General features: G+C 65.6%; 2 protein-coding genes across 2 annotated transcripts; both read right to left on the minus strand.

The window, feature by feature from the left end:
* Nucleotides 1–1052: 1052 nt before the first annotated feature.
* SNTB2 (syntrophin beta 2) lies at nt 1053–7878 on the minus strand. The gene is made up of 7 exons (XM_051629448.1): nt 7428–7878; nt 4168–4378; nt 3605–3812; nt 3311–3453; nt 2962–3158; nt 2359–2540; nt 1053–2187 (listed from the first exon to the last, which is right to left on the minus strand). Exons 1-7 carry the CDS (start codon nt 7861–7863, stop codon nt 2095–2097), a joined length of 1470 nt encoding a protein of 489 aa, XP_051485408.1. The 5' UTR covers nt 7864–7878; the 3' UTR covers nt 1053–2094.
* An 842-nt stretch (nt 7879–8720) lies between these two features.
* On the minus strand, nt 8721–13789 carry UTP4 (UTP4 small subunit processome component). The gene is made up of 16 exons (XM_051629761.1): nt 13596–13789; nt 13315–13506; nt 13141–13225; nt 12951–13040; nt 12660–12868; nt 12338–12509; nt 12166–12257; nt 11775–11871; nt 11460–11524; nt 11203–11337; nt 10906–11065; nt 10540–10646; nt 10293–10388; nt 10001–10186; nt 9771–9881; nt 8721–8914 (listed from the first exon to the last, which is right to left on the minus strand). The coding sequence occupies exons 1-16, from the start codon at nt 13752–13754 to the stop codon at nt 8798–8800; spliced, it is 2073 nt and encodes a 690-aa protein (XP_051485721.1). The 5' UTR covers nt 13755–13789; the 3' UTR covers nt 8721–8797.
* Between the last annotated feature and the right edge of the window lie 55 nt (nt 13790–13844).

The following is a 13844-nucleotide window of genomic DNA, read 5'->3' on the forward strand; positions in this document are numbered from 1 at the left end:
GGCCCCGGGACCCGCCCCGGGACCCGCCCCGGGACCCGCCCCGGGACCCGCCCCGGGACCCGCCCCGGGACCCGCCCCGGGACCCGCCCCGGGACCCGCCCCGGGACCCGCCCCGGGACCCGCCCCGGGACCCGCCCCGGGACCCGCCCCGGGACCCGCCCCGGGGCCGCAGCGCGGACACACACGGACACGCACATGGACACGCGCGTGGGTTGGACATGAGCAGGTGTGAGCACGGCCCCTGCACGGGTGTGCGCCTGCACCGCCACGGAGCCCTGTAGAATCACGGAGTGGTTGTGGCTGGAAAAACCTTTCAGATCACCGCTCCCCCAGCCCTGCCCCGTGTCCCTCAGCACCGCATCCACAGGGCTTGGGAACCCCTCCAGGGACGGGGACTCCTCCGCTGCCCTGGGCAGCCTGGGCTGTGACCGCCTGGCAACACTTTAAGGAATAAATTGCTCCAAAGACCTAAAATAAAGCTCCCCTGGCACAATCTGAGGCAGATTCCTCTCGTTCTGTCACTTGTTCCTCGGGAGGAGAGACCTGCCCTGGTCCTGCTGGCCACACGAGTGCTGACACCTGGGCACACGCTGGCTCGTATTGGGGCAGGTTCCAGCGGCTCCCCAAGCCCGGAGCATTCCATGGAGATCTTGTGGCCCAAGTGCAAGACCCAGCACTTAATCTGGAGGTCCCTTCCTGCCTGGAATCTATCAATCTGGGATTCTCTGTACACCCCTGAACTGCCCCCCCCCCCTTCGCTGCCCTGTGCCCACGGATGAGTTCCCCCCGCCCCTCCAAGCCCTCCCATTTCTTGCTGAACTTGCCCCCACCCCAGTCTCCATGCCCCCATCCCTCCCCCGGGCTCTGCCCAGTACATTCCAGTCTCATACTGGACAGCCCAGCACTGCCTACACCCCCATATACTGTACTGGGAATTAACTCACACACACCCCATGGCAGACACACACCTGGTGGCACCCACAGCCCTTCTGGGACCCCTGGAACGAGACTTGGAGACCTCAGAAAAGGCAAATTCGATATAAATAGCGATTTACAAAGAATACAAAAATAGAAGGGGCTGCAGTGCCCAGGGGGGCTGTAGTGCTTGTGTGCGAGCCGTGACCCCGGGCCGGGGGTCCTGGAGCCCCCTGGGGCCCCCCCTGGGGTCGCCCGGCCAGCACAGCCCCATGGGAAGCAGAAAATGTGCAGCAGAGTTTGGCTGAGGGGGGGTAACGGGGCCTCAGCCAGGTGGGGGGACCCTGGGGGAGAGTCCAACTCCCACTGTGCTCAGGGCGACTCCCCCCGGCACCCAGGGGTACAGGAGCTGCCCCCCCCTCCTTGGGGGAAGGAAAGAGTAAAAAAAGCGAAAGTGCATCAATCTACACGTCCTGCCCCAAACCTGCGGAGGCCTGTGAGTCCCCCCCGGCAGCTGCTGGGCTGGGGGCACAGCCTGCAGGGTCTGGGAGGCCGTGGGGTCAGCGCAGCTGAGGGGGGGGGCAGCTCCAGGGGGGCGCCCCAGCCCCTCTGCCCAGGGCAGCAGAGACACCACACTTGTTTTCTGGCTTTGGGAGGTTTTTGTGGGGGTCACTGCCTGTTGAGGGGGGCTGAGACCCCCCCTGCCTGCACTGCAGGGTGGGCAGCTGGGACCCCCCCTGTGGCTCCCCAAGGGGACAATGGGACCCCAAGCTGCAGCAATGGGGGGGTTCCAATGGCTCAAGCCCAATCCCATGGGAAAGGGCCAATGTGACCCCCTTTGGGGAGGGGGCAGGCGCTCCCCCCCCCCCCCCCGCCCCCAGCATGGGGGGAGGGAGCACCAGGAGTCTGGGGGAGCAGCTGGGCTTCCCCCCACTCCAAGGCACAGGTGGTGATCTCAGCGATGGCTTCAGGGCCAGGGCAGGGTTAAAGCTGGTACCTGTGCCCCCCCAGCACTGGAGGTGGGTTCAGGACCACCGGCACGGAGCAGGATGGACTCAGCCCCTCCCAGAGCAGCCATCCTGCTGTATGCCCGGCCCTGGCAAGGCACTGGTGGGAGGAGGGGTGAGCCCTCCCAGCTGGTTTGAGGTGGGGGGAGGCAGGCGGGGGGGCCAGGGCCGCCTATGCCAGCAGCCCCATGCGGGTGACCTTGGCCGAGAGGAAGGTGTGCAGGACAAAGACGATGGGCTTGGGGCAGGAGTGCAGGTCCAGTGCCTGTGGGGGAGATGGGGAGCAGTGTCAGACCCCCCCCACACCGGCATCCCAAAGCCCCAGAGCCTCCATAGCTGAGGCTGGGGGGTCCCCACCAAGCCGTGCCTGGGGGATCCAGGCAGCTGCGATGCTGCAGGGATGGGGGGAACAGGGGAAGACCCCTCTGATCCTCACCAGCTCCCCCTCGGGACCCCCAAAGTCGAGGTAGAGCGTCCTGATGCCGTCGTCCGCTGACATCTTCAGCCTCTCGTAGGGGTAGCGGAAGAGGACGCTGCCGCCCGGCTCCTCACGCCTGATGGTGAAGCCGCTCTCGTAGTGGATGTTGAGCTGGACCTCCTGCCCGCCCAGCGCGCAGCCTGCGGCACCGCACAGCTCAGCACTGGGCACCCCAGAGCCAGGTCCCACTGCACCCTCGCCCTGCCAGCACCCCGGAGCATCACAAAATCATCACAGAATCACGGACTGGTTTGGGTTGGAAGGGACCTTAAAGATCATCGAGTTTTGCCCCCCTGCATGGGCAGGGACACCTCCCACCAGCCCAGGTTGCTCCAAGCCCCATCCAACCTGCCCTTCAACACTGCCAGGGATGGGGCAGCCACAGCTTCTTTGGGAAACCTGGGCCTGGGTCTCACCACCGTCATAGCAAAGAATCTCCCTCTAATGTCTAACCTAAATCTCCTCTCTTCCAGCTTAAAGCCATCACTCCTTGTCCTATCACTCCCCAGCTTTCCAGCATGCACTTCAGGTACCCGAGGGTCTCACCCCTGCAGCACTCACCCACAGACACCTCCTTGATCAGCTCAGCAGCGGCATGGCAGCCCTGGACCAGGACACGTGTCCAGGTGGAGAGATCCCGGTGGGTTTCCACACGGAAAACATGCATCTCCACGCCCTGGCGGGAGCCCGTCCGGGTGGCAAAGGTCAGCTCCGAGCCCAGGGCGGGCGAGCGGCGGCCTGAGCCTGAGTGGACCAGCCTGGGGGATGCAGAGGGGGGGCTCAGGGTCGTGGCAGCACCAGCACCACAGCAGGGGTGTTTTGGGGTCTCCCCCCTGCTCCGCCACGGCATGAGCAAAGGGGCCAGATGTGGCTGATGGAAGCCAGTCCCTGGGGAACAGACCCAGCCCACCTGGTAGCCACCAGTGGGTAGCTGTGGCAGGGGGAGGCCCAGGCGTCCCTGGTCCAGGGCATGCCATCGTACAGCAGCAGGTCCTTCTCTGTCAGCGCCATCAGCACCGGCCGCCACTGCTGCCGCCCCCCGTCCAGCCGCGCCTGGAGGAGACAGTGAGAGGCACTGGGGGGCTGCGGGCATGGGAAAGGTGGCCCTCACTGGGCCAGGGGACGGGAGGGTAGCAGGGCTCTCCAGCGCTGCCATCCGTGGGGACACGCCTGTCCCCGGAGCAAGAGGCGCGGCGGCACGTACCTGCTCGGCCAGCCAAGCGATGTGCTTCACCTCCCTGCCGCCGGCCGCGCTGCCGCTGCCCAGCATGGCGTTCAGCTCGGCCAGCACCTGGGGGAGCAGCGCGGAGATGTTGGAGTGCAGGGCGGTGAACCAGGAGTGAGCGGTCGCCGTGTCCTTGCAGCGAAGGATCAGGGTGTTCCGGCTGTCCGGCGAGTGCAGCTCGATCAGCCTGCCAGGGGACACAGCTGGGTTGGTCCGGGCCAGTCCCCAGTCCTGCAAACTGGCTGCACTGGTTTGGGGTTCCAGGAGACACAGCGCAGCCTGGCACCAGCCCTGCTGGCTGGCAAAGCTGGGGGGTCTTGCAGGGCCCCCCTTTACCGTAATCCTATGTAATCCTTTACCATGGACACAGCCCTGGGCCCCACGAAACCCCCCAGGTTTTCTTTTCACAGCTCAGTGGGGTGAGTGAGAGATCATGGTCGTGGCAATGGCCCCCCGCCCCATCCGAGGGGGTCCTTGGGGAGTGGGGTCCCACACACTGGTAACCAGCATGCTGAGGGGTGCATGGCAGCCCCCGCCCTCACCTGTTCTCCAGGTCGGGCATGCTGAGGTTCCTGGCAGCAAAGCACATCTTGAGAGGGATCACCTTGCGGTCACGGGTGCCCTGGTGCTGTGGGGAGCCTGAGTCCTCGCTGCCGCTCAGGCTGGGGCTCTGCGGGGCAGCCCCTTCCCATGGCAGGTCTGACACCAGCGATGGCTTCTTGATGTAGGGGGTCACCTCCCGCATGAACTTCACTGGGGATGGACACACACACGTCAGGGCTGGGCAGAGGTCTTGTGCCACAGCCCTGCACTCTTCCGCCCCCCAGCACAGGGTGTCAGGAGCAGGGGACAGGCTCATCCCCAGCGTAGGAAGGGGAAGGCGACGCGGCACAATGGGCCGGGCGGGAGGTCAGGCTGCAGCCCATCCTGCGCCGCGCTGCCAGGGCGGCACCGGCCAAGTTTCCAGCGCCTCGGGCGCCGAGGGCAGGTCTCGACCCTCTGTCAGGACGAGGAGGAGGCTTTGCAGCCACAACATCCCGGCTCCACGCTCCTCTCCAGGCTGGGCAGGAAGGAAGGAGGCACTGACTCTGATTCCCCCTGGACCGTCCCTCCCTGAGCCCTGTGCGGAGCTGCCATGGGCTCGCATGGAGCTCGGGGAAGCCAACGCCTTCAAGATGTCAGGGAGGGTCAGCGGAGCCGCCTGCCAGCGCAGGGATGACGGCACGCTTGGAAAAGCCATGAGCAAGCATTGATGGACCCCTGCCCACAGCTCCCCTGCCCCACACATGCCTTGTGCCTCTGCCAAACCCCCACAGCCCATTCCCCATGGAGGAATGTGCCAGAAACAGCAACATCCACCCCCCCTCCAGGGCAACGGGAGTCAAAACCAAACAAAACTAAGCAAATAAACTGTAATCCACCATGAACTGGACCTCCTCACTGCTTGGGGAAAGCCAACACCCCCCACAGCCAGGCCAGCAGCACAGCAGTGCTGGGCCTGAGCAGGAACGATGGTGGTGGTGGGGTCCAGGTCCTGCTCTCAGACTCTGAGGTTTGGTGGGCAGGTGCCTGCCACAGACCAGGGCTCACCAGCAGCAAATCCCCCTGCCAGGAGATGCCAGCAGGGATGGAGATTGGGCAGGGGGATGTGGGCAGGGATGGGGAGCAGGCAGGCCAACCCCCCACCTTCCCATTGGATTTGCTGAGCTGAGCAGGGTGGGGAGGCAGGGACGTGCTGCCACGAGGCACTTGTCCTTGCTGCGGGCATCAAACGAGTTAATATTAGCCTCTCGCTGTGCTGATCCCGGGATTACCGCCGTCCCTGCGCACCCCTAATCCCGCTGCCTGGCCAGGCAGGGCAGGGACACGCCACGGGGCAGCAGCAGAGCCAGCAGCTGCCGCCATGGGGCCGCTCAGCAGCTGTTTGCCAGATGTGGGCAATTGTCTCCAGCACCAGTCCCAGGAGCACCTCATGCCAAACTGGCAGTGGGTCTGCAGCACCTGCAGCCACCCCTTCAGCTCGGGGTGACCCGGTGGCCAGCACAGAGCCACCCCGGCACAGCCGCTGCTGCCCCACCTACACGCTCACCGCAAAGGAAACCCAGCACTGCCGGCACCCCTCACACGACCTGCTGCAGGAAGGCAGCTGCTCAGCAATGCTGCGTTAGCACCGGCCTCACTGGGGCCAAGCCCCCTCTGGCATCCATCCGTCCTTGGGGCCGGAACCCCCTCCTGCTGTTGGTGCTGGCAGGGGAAACACCGAAGGTTTCCCCATGCTTGTATGTGGGCCGGCACTCGCAGCCCTTTGCCAGGCTGGCCCACAGAGGCGGAAGGGCTCCCTTCCCCGGCATGCCAGAGGCACCCCGGAAGACACCCAGCACCATCCCCACAGCCAACCCCCTCGCCCGGCCAGGGGCTGCCAGCCCCACCAGGGTGCCCCACTGGACTGGTGCTGCCGTGTTCCACGGCTGGCCCAGGCACCTGCCTGGTGGGGCAGCTGCACCTCCAGGGCCTGGCGAGGATGGACGGGGCGGGACGGTGGGACCGAGGTTCTTCCAGCTCCTCTGCAGGGCCTGCCAGTGCCAGGACGGTTCTGCCAGGCCATGGGGCAGCCACAACTGTTGGATGGGCAGCCCCGTAGCTCCAGTGGGAAGGGACGAGGCGGCTGCCGCGGCGCCCGTGGAGGAAGCGAGGGACAAACATGCTGCAGGGCCGGAGATCCCGTGGGAGAGGATCAAACAGCCGGGCAGCATGAGACGGCAGAAGGGGAAAGGACATGGTGGGGACATGGTGAATCCGGCACAGAGTCCTGTGGGACTCCTACTGCCTCTGATGGTGGCCCTGTCCCACCACAGCCCAACACCACGGTCCCCAAGCCGCACTGGGCCACCTTGTGCCAAATCCAGCCAAGCCAGTGAGCCCACCCACCTGCCCGCAGCGTGCTGGGAGCAGGCGGGAGCGCAGGAGTGCCCGGCACCATGGTCAGCCCAGTGCCCAATGGGCAGATAACCGGGCACCGTGTCCACAGAGCAGCAGGAGGACAGCCAGCCTTGCCAGGACACCAGGACTGTGTGTGTGGCACCAGGGACCTGTACAGACCACCCTGAGCCACGGCACAGGGAGGTCATGTCCTGGTGGGTGTGGTGCCCCGCGGCATGAGCCCCACGGCACGAGCCCCATGCCACACGCCGCCGGGCCAGGCAGGTCCTGCCCGAGCTTGTCGGGCTGCTGGGAACAGGTCTGGCAGGAGCTGGTGGCTTCACCACGCCAGCCCCGAGACGGCTGCACTGCAGGGACAGGGGATACAGGCAGAGCCTTAAGTCACCCCCTGGGGAACCACAGCCTGCCCAGAGGGCACAAGAACCCATCCCTAGGGTTTCTCTCCCCAAAGATGAGGACACTGAGTCTTGGGGAGATGCCATGTCCTGGGGACACCAGTTCTGCCCAGGAGGACCCTAGCTCTGTCCAAGGGGGAAGAAGAAGAAGAAGAAGAAGTGGCAGGACCTTGTCTCTTGCGGGCAGGGGTCCCTGACCCATCACAAGCAGGAGCAGCCCAACCGGGACACCTCTGTCCCCACGTCGGGTGGGGGCACATCGCGACCCAGCACCGGAGTTGGGGGCTTTGGGAGGGGGCGCGTCCCGTGAGCGGGGTGGGGCAGGGGGAGGAGTGGGGTCCTGTAACCGGAAAAAGGGCCCAAGGGGTGTCCGGGAGCCCGGTGACAGTGGCAGGGGTTGTCGCGGGACTCGGTACTGGGAAACCGGGAGAGGAGAGAGGAAGGACCGGGGAGGAGTTTATCCGTACCTTCGAGGATGACCTCCCTGCCGGCTCGCTTCAGCGCCTGGACGGCTTGATCGTGGGTAGCATCCCGGAGATCGACGCCGTTAACGGCGAGGATGGCGTCACCCAACCGGAGGGCTCCGCTCCGTTCCGCCGCCAAGCCCGGGAAGATCCGTGAGATAAGCACCGGCATCCGATTCTCCCGCCCTCCCTTGATGCTGATCCCCAACCCTCCCGCCTCCGCTTTCACCACCCGCACCCTCCGCACGCAGCCGGCGGCGGCCGCCTCCCCGTTGCCGTTCACCACGCCGTTCAACCCTGCCGCTTCGCCGCCGCCTCCCGCCGGTTCCGCCGTTAAACTCAACGTCTCGCCGTTCAGCTCCGCCCCTACCCGCACCCAGCGTTCCCGTAGCAACAACTCCAACAGCCCCGCTTTACAAGCCCGGGTCCAGACGGCCATGCCGCCGCCGCCGCCGCCGCCGCGGGACCGGGCAGGAGGGGCGGGGCCTGCGGGAAGCCACGCCCCCCGCCCGCATGGCGCGCGGCGATAGGCACCGAGCGGAGGGGGAGGCAGGGCCGGGACGCCACGCCCATCCCCCGGGATCGACCAATCGCAGCAGAGGTGGGTGTCGCCGCCGCTGCTGCGATTGGTCGAGCCCGAGGGAGGGGCAGAGAGGCCCCGCCCCCGGCTGATGCCCCACCCCGCGCTTTATTCCGCGCCCCGCCTCCCTTTTCCAGCCCCGCTCCCCCCCCAAGTTCCTCCCTCTCTGCTTTCCAGGGGAACGCGTCCTACAGCCCCCGATTTTCCCCTCTGCGCAAAGGGGCAGGTGGCCTTCGGGGGTGGCCGGGGGAAAGGAAAGCATGAGGAGTCCCCCCCACCCCAAAATCCTACTGCTTCTCGGTATGGACCCCAAAATGTGGGGAATCCACAAGGCCTGCTGCTGGCACACTCCCCAAAGCATGGGGAGGCCCCCAGTCCTGTTCCTTCCCAGCTTGGCCCCCCATATCCTACTCCCTCCCAGCACAGCCAGGCTTCACCACTAACCATCCCACTCTGTCCTGCAACAGAGGGTACAAGTGCAAACTGGAAATGAGGTACTGGTGTTACTGGGAGGGCTGGAGAAGCCAACAGGGAGACAAGACACTGTCCAGCACGGCAGGCAGGAGGACATCCAAGGTGCCACATTGTTCCCAGGAGGAAGGCGGACATCCCTACAAGGCAGCAGTGTCCTCCTGGTCAGGCCAGTGTCAACCTGTCCTGCTGCTGTGACTGCAGGGAGCCCTGCAGGGGAAGGACGAGCCCCCAGCCCGCAGTCATACAGAAAAGCAGGGTTTATTCCACCCTGGAGAAGCCACACCGACAGTTTCTGCAGGCGGAGCAGCTTGTTCTGCTCTCAGGTGCCAAATTTCTTCTGTTGGACGGGCAGCGGCAGCTGGGTCTTGATGTCCATGATGGGCCGCTCCACCATCACCAGGCAGTTCTCGTCCAGCATGTCGGCGAAGAGCAGGGGCTGGGGGCAAGGAGGGGCAGCTGAGTGGGGGGTCCTGGTCCCCCTGAACCTCAGCTCACCAGGACCTGCAGCTCCAGCTGAGCCAAGAACCAGGGCATGGAGCCAGGGCTGCGCTGCGGGAGCTGCCAGTAACCGGAGCCCACGGGACCAGAGCGACGGCTGCGCCGTGACCGGGAGAGACCGAGCTCTGGTGCACAGCAGGAGCAGGGCAGGGATCATTCCCCTGTGCTGGGCACTGGGGAGGGGACGCCTCCAATCCCGGGGTCAGTTCTGGGCTCCTCATGACAAGAAGGACATTGAGGGGCTGGAGCGTGTCCAAAGAAGGGCAATGGAGCTGGGGAAGGGGCTGGAACACAAGTCTGAGCTGGAGCCCCTGAGGGAGCTGGGGGTGCCCGGCCTGGGGAAAAGGAGGCTGAGGGGAGACCTGCAACTGCCTGAGAGGAGGTTGGAGCCAGCAGGGGCTGGTCTTTTCTCCCAAGGAACAAGTGATGGGACAAGAGGAAACAGCTTCAAGTTGTGCCAGGGGAGGTTTAGGTTGGATCTTGGGAACAATTTATTTCTGGGAAGGGCTGTCAGGCCCTGGCGCAGGCTGCCAGTGGAGTCCCCATCCCTGGAGGGGTTTCAAAGCCATGTAGACGTGGTGCTGAGGGACATGGCTTAATGGTGGCCTTGGCAGTGCTGGGTTGATGGTTGGACTGGATGATCTTAAAGGTCTTTTCCAACAAAAAAGACTGACTCTATGACTCAGGTGCTGCTGAAGCACCAGGAGCCAAATGGCACCAGGGACCATGGGCGCAGGGCACCCCCCAGCACCCCCGTACCGACACAGCCCCTGCCCAGTGACACCGTCACCCACCTGGAACTTCTTGCAGATCTTGAAGGCGTGGAGCTGCCGCTGCCGGGCTGTCTCTGGGAGCTGCTTCAGGGTGCTCTGGTTCATCAGAAGGGCACTGTTGTCCGGCAAGGGCTGCCAGGAGAGTACACAGCACATGTCACCACTGCCTTGGTGCCACACACAGCAGCGGGGACAGAGACAGTGGGGCAGGGGGGATGCCCTGGGCACCAAGACAGCCCTGCTGGGCTCACCAGGGACTTGTCGAGGAGGCAGAACATGTAGATGTCGTGGAGCAGGATGTGCGAGGGGTTCTTGGGGTTGAAGGCGATGTGGGTGATGGGCGTGTCCCTCTCCAACCAGGCCCGGTGCAGCCCCCCGTTCTGCACGGTGCGGCTCCAGGCCGTGTACTGCTTCTCGGGAATGCTGAACTCGAACAGCTGCAGAGGGGAAAGCTGCTTCACCAGGCACCGGGACACCCCAGGGCCAGGAAGGGAGCCGTGGGGAGGGGTCTGGAGGGCTGAAACTGGGAGAGCTCCTTCCTACCTGCTGGTCAGAGTAGGCGATGACGAGGTTGTTGGTGAGGGGGTGGATGGCGAGGGCCGTCACGGCGCAGCTGTAGGTGGGCACCGTGCAGTGATGCTGCAAGGGAGGGGACAGCGTGGTGACCAGAGCAACGGCCTCTGAGCCCCCTTCCCATGCCCCCACCCCCAATGGCTGCCAGGGAGGGGTCTCATATGTCAAGCCCACCCTTCCCAGCCGCCAGGGCAGGAGGGCAGTGGGGTGCTCCTACCTTGAAGCATTTCAGGTTGTAGATGTGGATGGCCCAGTCCCCACCGACAGCAGCCAGCCAGTGCCCGTCCGCGCTAGCTGCCAGCAGGTAAACAGCCTCAGGGGACCCTGCAGGAAGACCCTCAACAGTGTAAGGGGTGTACAGGGCCACGAGGACCCCAGACCCACCCTGGGGGACATCCAGACCCACGTTTCCCCCTGCTCAGCACACAAGGGTGGCACAAACACAGGGCAGAGCTGCTGGGGTGGCAGGACCCACAACCTCCAGGGCAGGAAAGGGGGGACAGGCTGGACCCTGCCCACCCCTCTGCACCCAGCCTTGGAGCCCAGGGACCCCAGCACCCCCCAGCTCCCCAAAAGCCCAAACCTGAGGGCGGCCGAAACGTGTGCAGGTGTTTGCATCCCCCGGGCTCCAGCAGCTGGAGGACGTGGACAGAGCCTCGAGCAGAGGCAACGAAGAGGCTGCTGGAGTCGGCAGAGAACTGGAGCTGGTAGGCTGGGAGCAGCAGCTTGGGGACTTTCGGGACCTTCAAGGGCAAGGAAAGCAGCGCTGGCAACCACCCACCGCTGCCACCCTCACTCCCCACAAGCGACGCTGGCAGTGCCAGTCCCCTGGAACCCCACAGCCACCCCAGCCCCATCGATGGCCCCTTCCCCTCCTCACCTTCTTGATGCTGACACTGTCCCCCTCGCTGTCCCCCTCGTAGTGCAGCCGATAGAGGTGGAAGCGGGAGGCGGTGCAGTGGGCGACCCAGCCCCCGCAGGGCGAGATGCAGCTGCAGTAGATGTGCTCCGGGCCCTGGGGACACACGGGACTGAGCTGGGATCCCCCCGGCCGGCACAGCCAGCTCAGCACACCAAGGGAGCTGGGGGGGCTGCCAAGCAGGCACCGGGGCAGACCCCAGCCCTGGCTCAGCCCACCTTGCTCTTGAGCTGCACAAGGTGCTCCGGCATGCGGCACAAGGGAAGGACCTCCCCATCCTTTCCTGGGATGACAAGAAACCACGGGGTGCATCAGTGACGGGGGAACCACACAGGTCCTGTCAAGCAGCTGATCCCAGGGGAGCCCGGAACCTTCCTCAACCTCCCCCAACCCAAGCTGAACTCCCCAGGGCCTGTCCCAGGTCTGCTGGAAGCCCAAGAACAGCCTCACCCCAGCCGTGCAGCCTGTGCCCAGGCACTCACCACACTGGGAACACAGAGGAAAATAAACCAGAGTCAGAACTCACAACTCACCGGTCTCGTCAGTGGAGCCGAGTCTCCAGAGCTCCAGGTGCTGGGAGAACTGGAAGAGGAGCAGACGGGCCTTCCTGGCACAGGAGACAAGGCGTCGCTGTGTGCAGAAACAGGAGAGACAGACCTAAACCCACAGCCTAGCAGGAAGGGCTGGGCCAAAGCCAAAATGCCCTGGGGTGCTGGAGACTCTGGGGTGGAGGAGAGGGAGGACTGGGTCCTGAGGGATAGGAGCCCAGAGAAGGAGACCCAGCAGGGCCAGCAAGACGAGCTGGTCAACTTCTGCTCCCTCACCTGCTCTACAGTAGGAGCCTTCAGATGTGCCAGGGACTAGGAGGGGACCCTGGGGAGGCAGGAGGGGATCTGGTAGGGCAGGGAGGGGACCAGCACTCACATGGGGGAAGGTGAATTTGCGGAGCACAGCGTCGTAGCCCTTCTTCTGCATCTTCTCCATCAGTGGGCGGATCACCAGTTGGGCATCCAGGCCTGGAAGCCAAGGAGAGCTCAGCCAAACTGGTACTGGGGGTGAGCCCCGAGCTCCCCCCCGTGCCAGCAGCCAGCCCTACCCCCGGAGATGAGAGCTGTGGAGCTGTGGGCCACGGCTCGCACGTCGTGGGTGTGATGCTGGAAGGGCTTCGTCCGCACCCAGCGCTTCTCCAGGCTGCCCATCTTCACTGGCAGCAGCTGGAACTGGTAGGTGGCCCCAGTGGAGGTGCCCACGACGATGCTGTCCTCCTTCTGGGCAGGGAAATAGGAACAGGCAGCACCAGGTGGCACACGAGGACCTGCAGCTTCTCTCCCAACTCCTTCCCAAGCACCTCTAATCCAGCACAAAGCCCAGAGGGGCCCTGGCTGCCCGAGGGGCACTTGGGGGGGGGTCTCACCTACCTCCGAGACAGCCAGCGAGAGGACTGCAGAGGTGCTGACAGTGTGGGACTCCACCAGTGTCCCCCGCTCCCAGTCCCAGAACTGCACCCTCCCAAAGGAGTCGCAGGTGACGACGGTGCCGCTGGAGAGGAAGGCGACGCTCCAGACGATGCACTCCCGCCTCACCTTCTGCACCTGGTAGTTCACCATGATCCTCTGCAGGGTCTGGCCTGAGAGGCAGGAAGGAGGGTTGGGGGTGGCACGGAGCGGGGGGTGAGGGTCCCCAGGGCAGGGGACAGGGGCAGGAGTTACCTGAAGAGACGTGGAGGACGCGGAGGATGTCGACGGAGCCGGCGGCGATGTGAGTGTCCGCCGGGTGCCAGGACAGGCAGAGGATGCGGCCTGAGGGGAAGGAACCTCCGCTTGTCACCCTGGGGACCGGCAGCCCCTCGGTCACCGGGGCAGCTGGGATGCACCGGAGGCTCGATGCTGCCAGGCTCACCTTTCCGCCTGTCCAGGTTGCGCTCAAACTGGATCCCCCCGGGAACGACTTGGAAGAGCTTAACGGAGCCGTCCTCGCAGCCGATCTGCAGGCGGGCCGGGGTCAGCGGCGGCAGGGCAGGGCGGGCTGACCGCGGCCCTCCCCCCCCGGCACAGCCCCGGGGCCCGCACTCACCGCCAGCTGGCTGCCGGTGCTGTTGGCCGCCATGCTCCAGATGGGTCCCCCGCCGCCGTCGACGGAGCCGGCCACGCAGAGGCGGGACAGGTCGTACTCGGTGACGGCGCCGCCCAGGCCGGCCCCGAAGAGCCGCTCTCCCGCCGCCCAGCACAGCGCTTCCACCGACCGCGCCGCGTGCCCGGGGATCACCTGCGGACCGAGCCACCCACGCTGGTACAGCCCGGCATGGCCCGGCCCGTCTCGGGACAGCCCGGTACGGCTCGTTACGGCGCCCTCACCTTCTCCTGGAAGTAGTTGGCGGCGAAATTGTAGATCTCGAGGGCGCCATCGGTGCGGGCCAGGGCCAGGCGGGCCCCGCGGGGCTGCCAGGCCAGGCAGCGCACGCCGGCCGGTACCAGCCCGAAGAACCGCACCCGGTGCACCTCGAACTCCCCCATCGCCCCCGCCCGCTCCGCCCCGCGCGGCCCCACGTGCGCCCGGCGCACCGGAACAGGAAGTGCCCGCCGGGGGCGGGACAGGAAGAGGAA

The sequence above is a fragment of the Apus apus genome, chromosome 11 (assembly GCF_020740795.1).
Source record: "Apus apus isolate bApuApu2 chromosome 11, bApuApu2.pri.cur, whole genome shotgun sequence".
Taxonomy (NCBI): Eukaryota; Metazoa; Chordata; class Aves; order Apodiformes; family Apodidae; genus Apus; species Apus apus.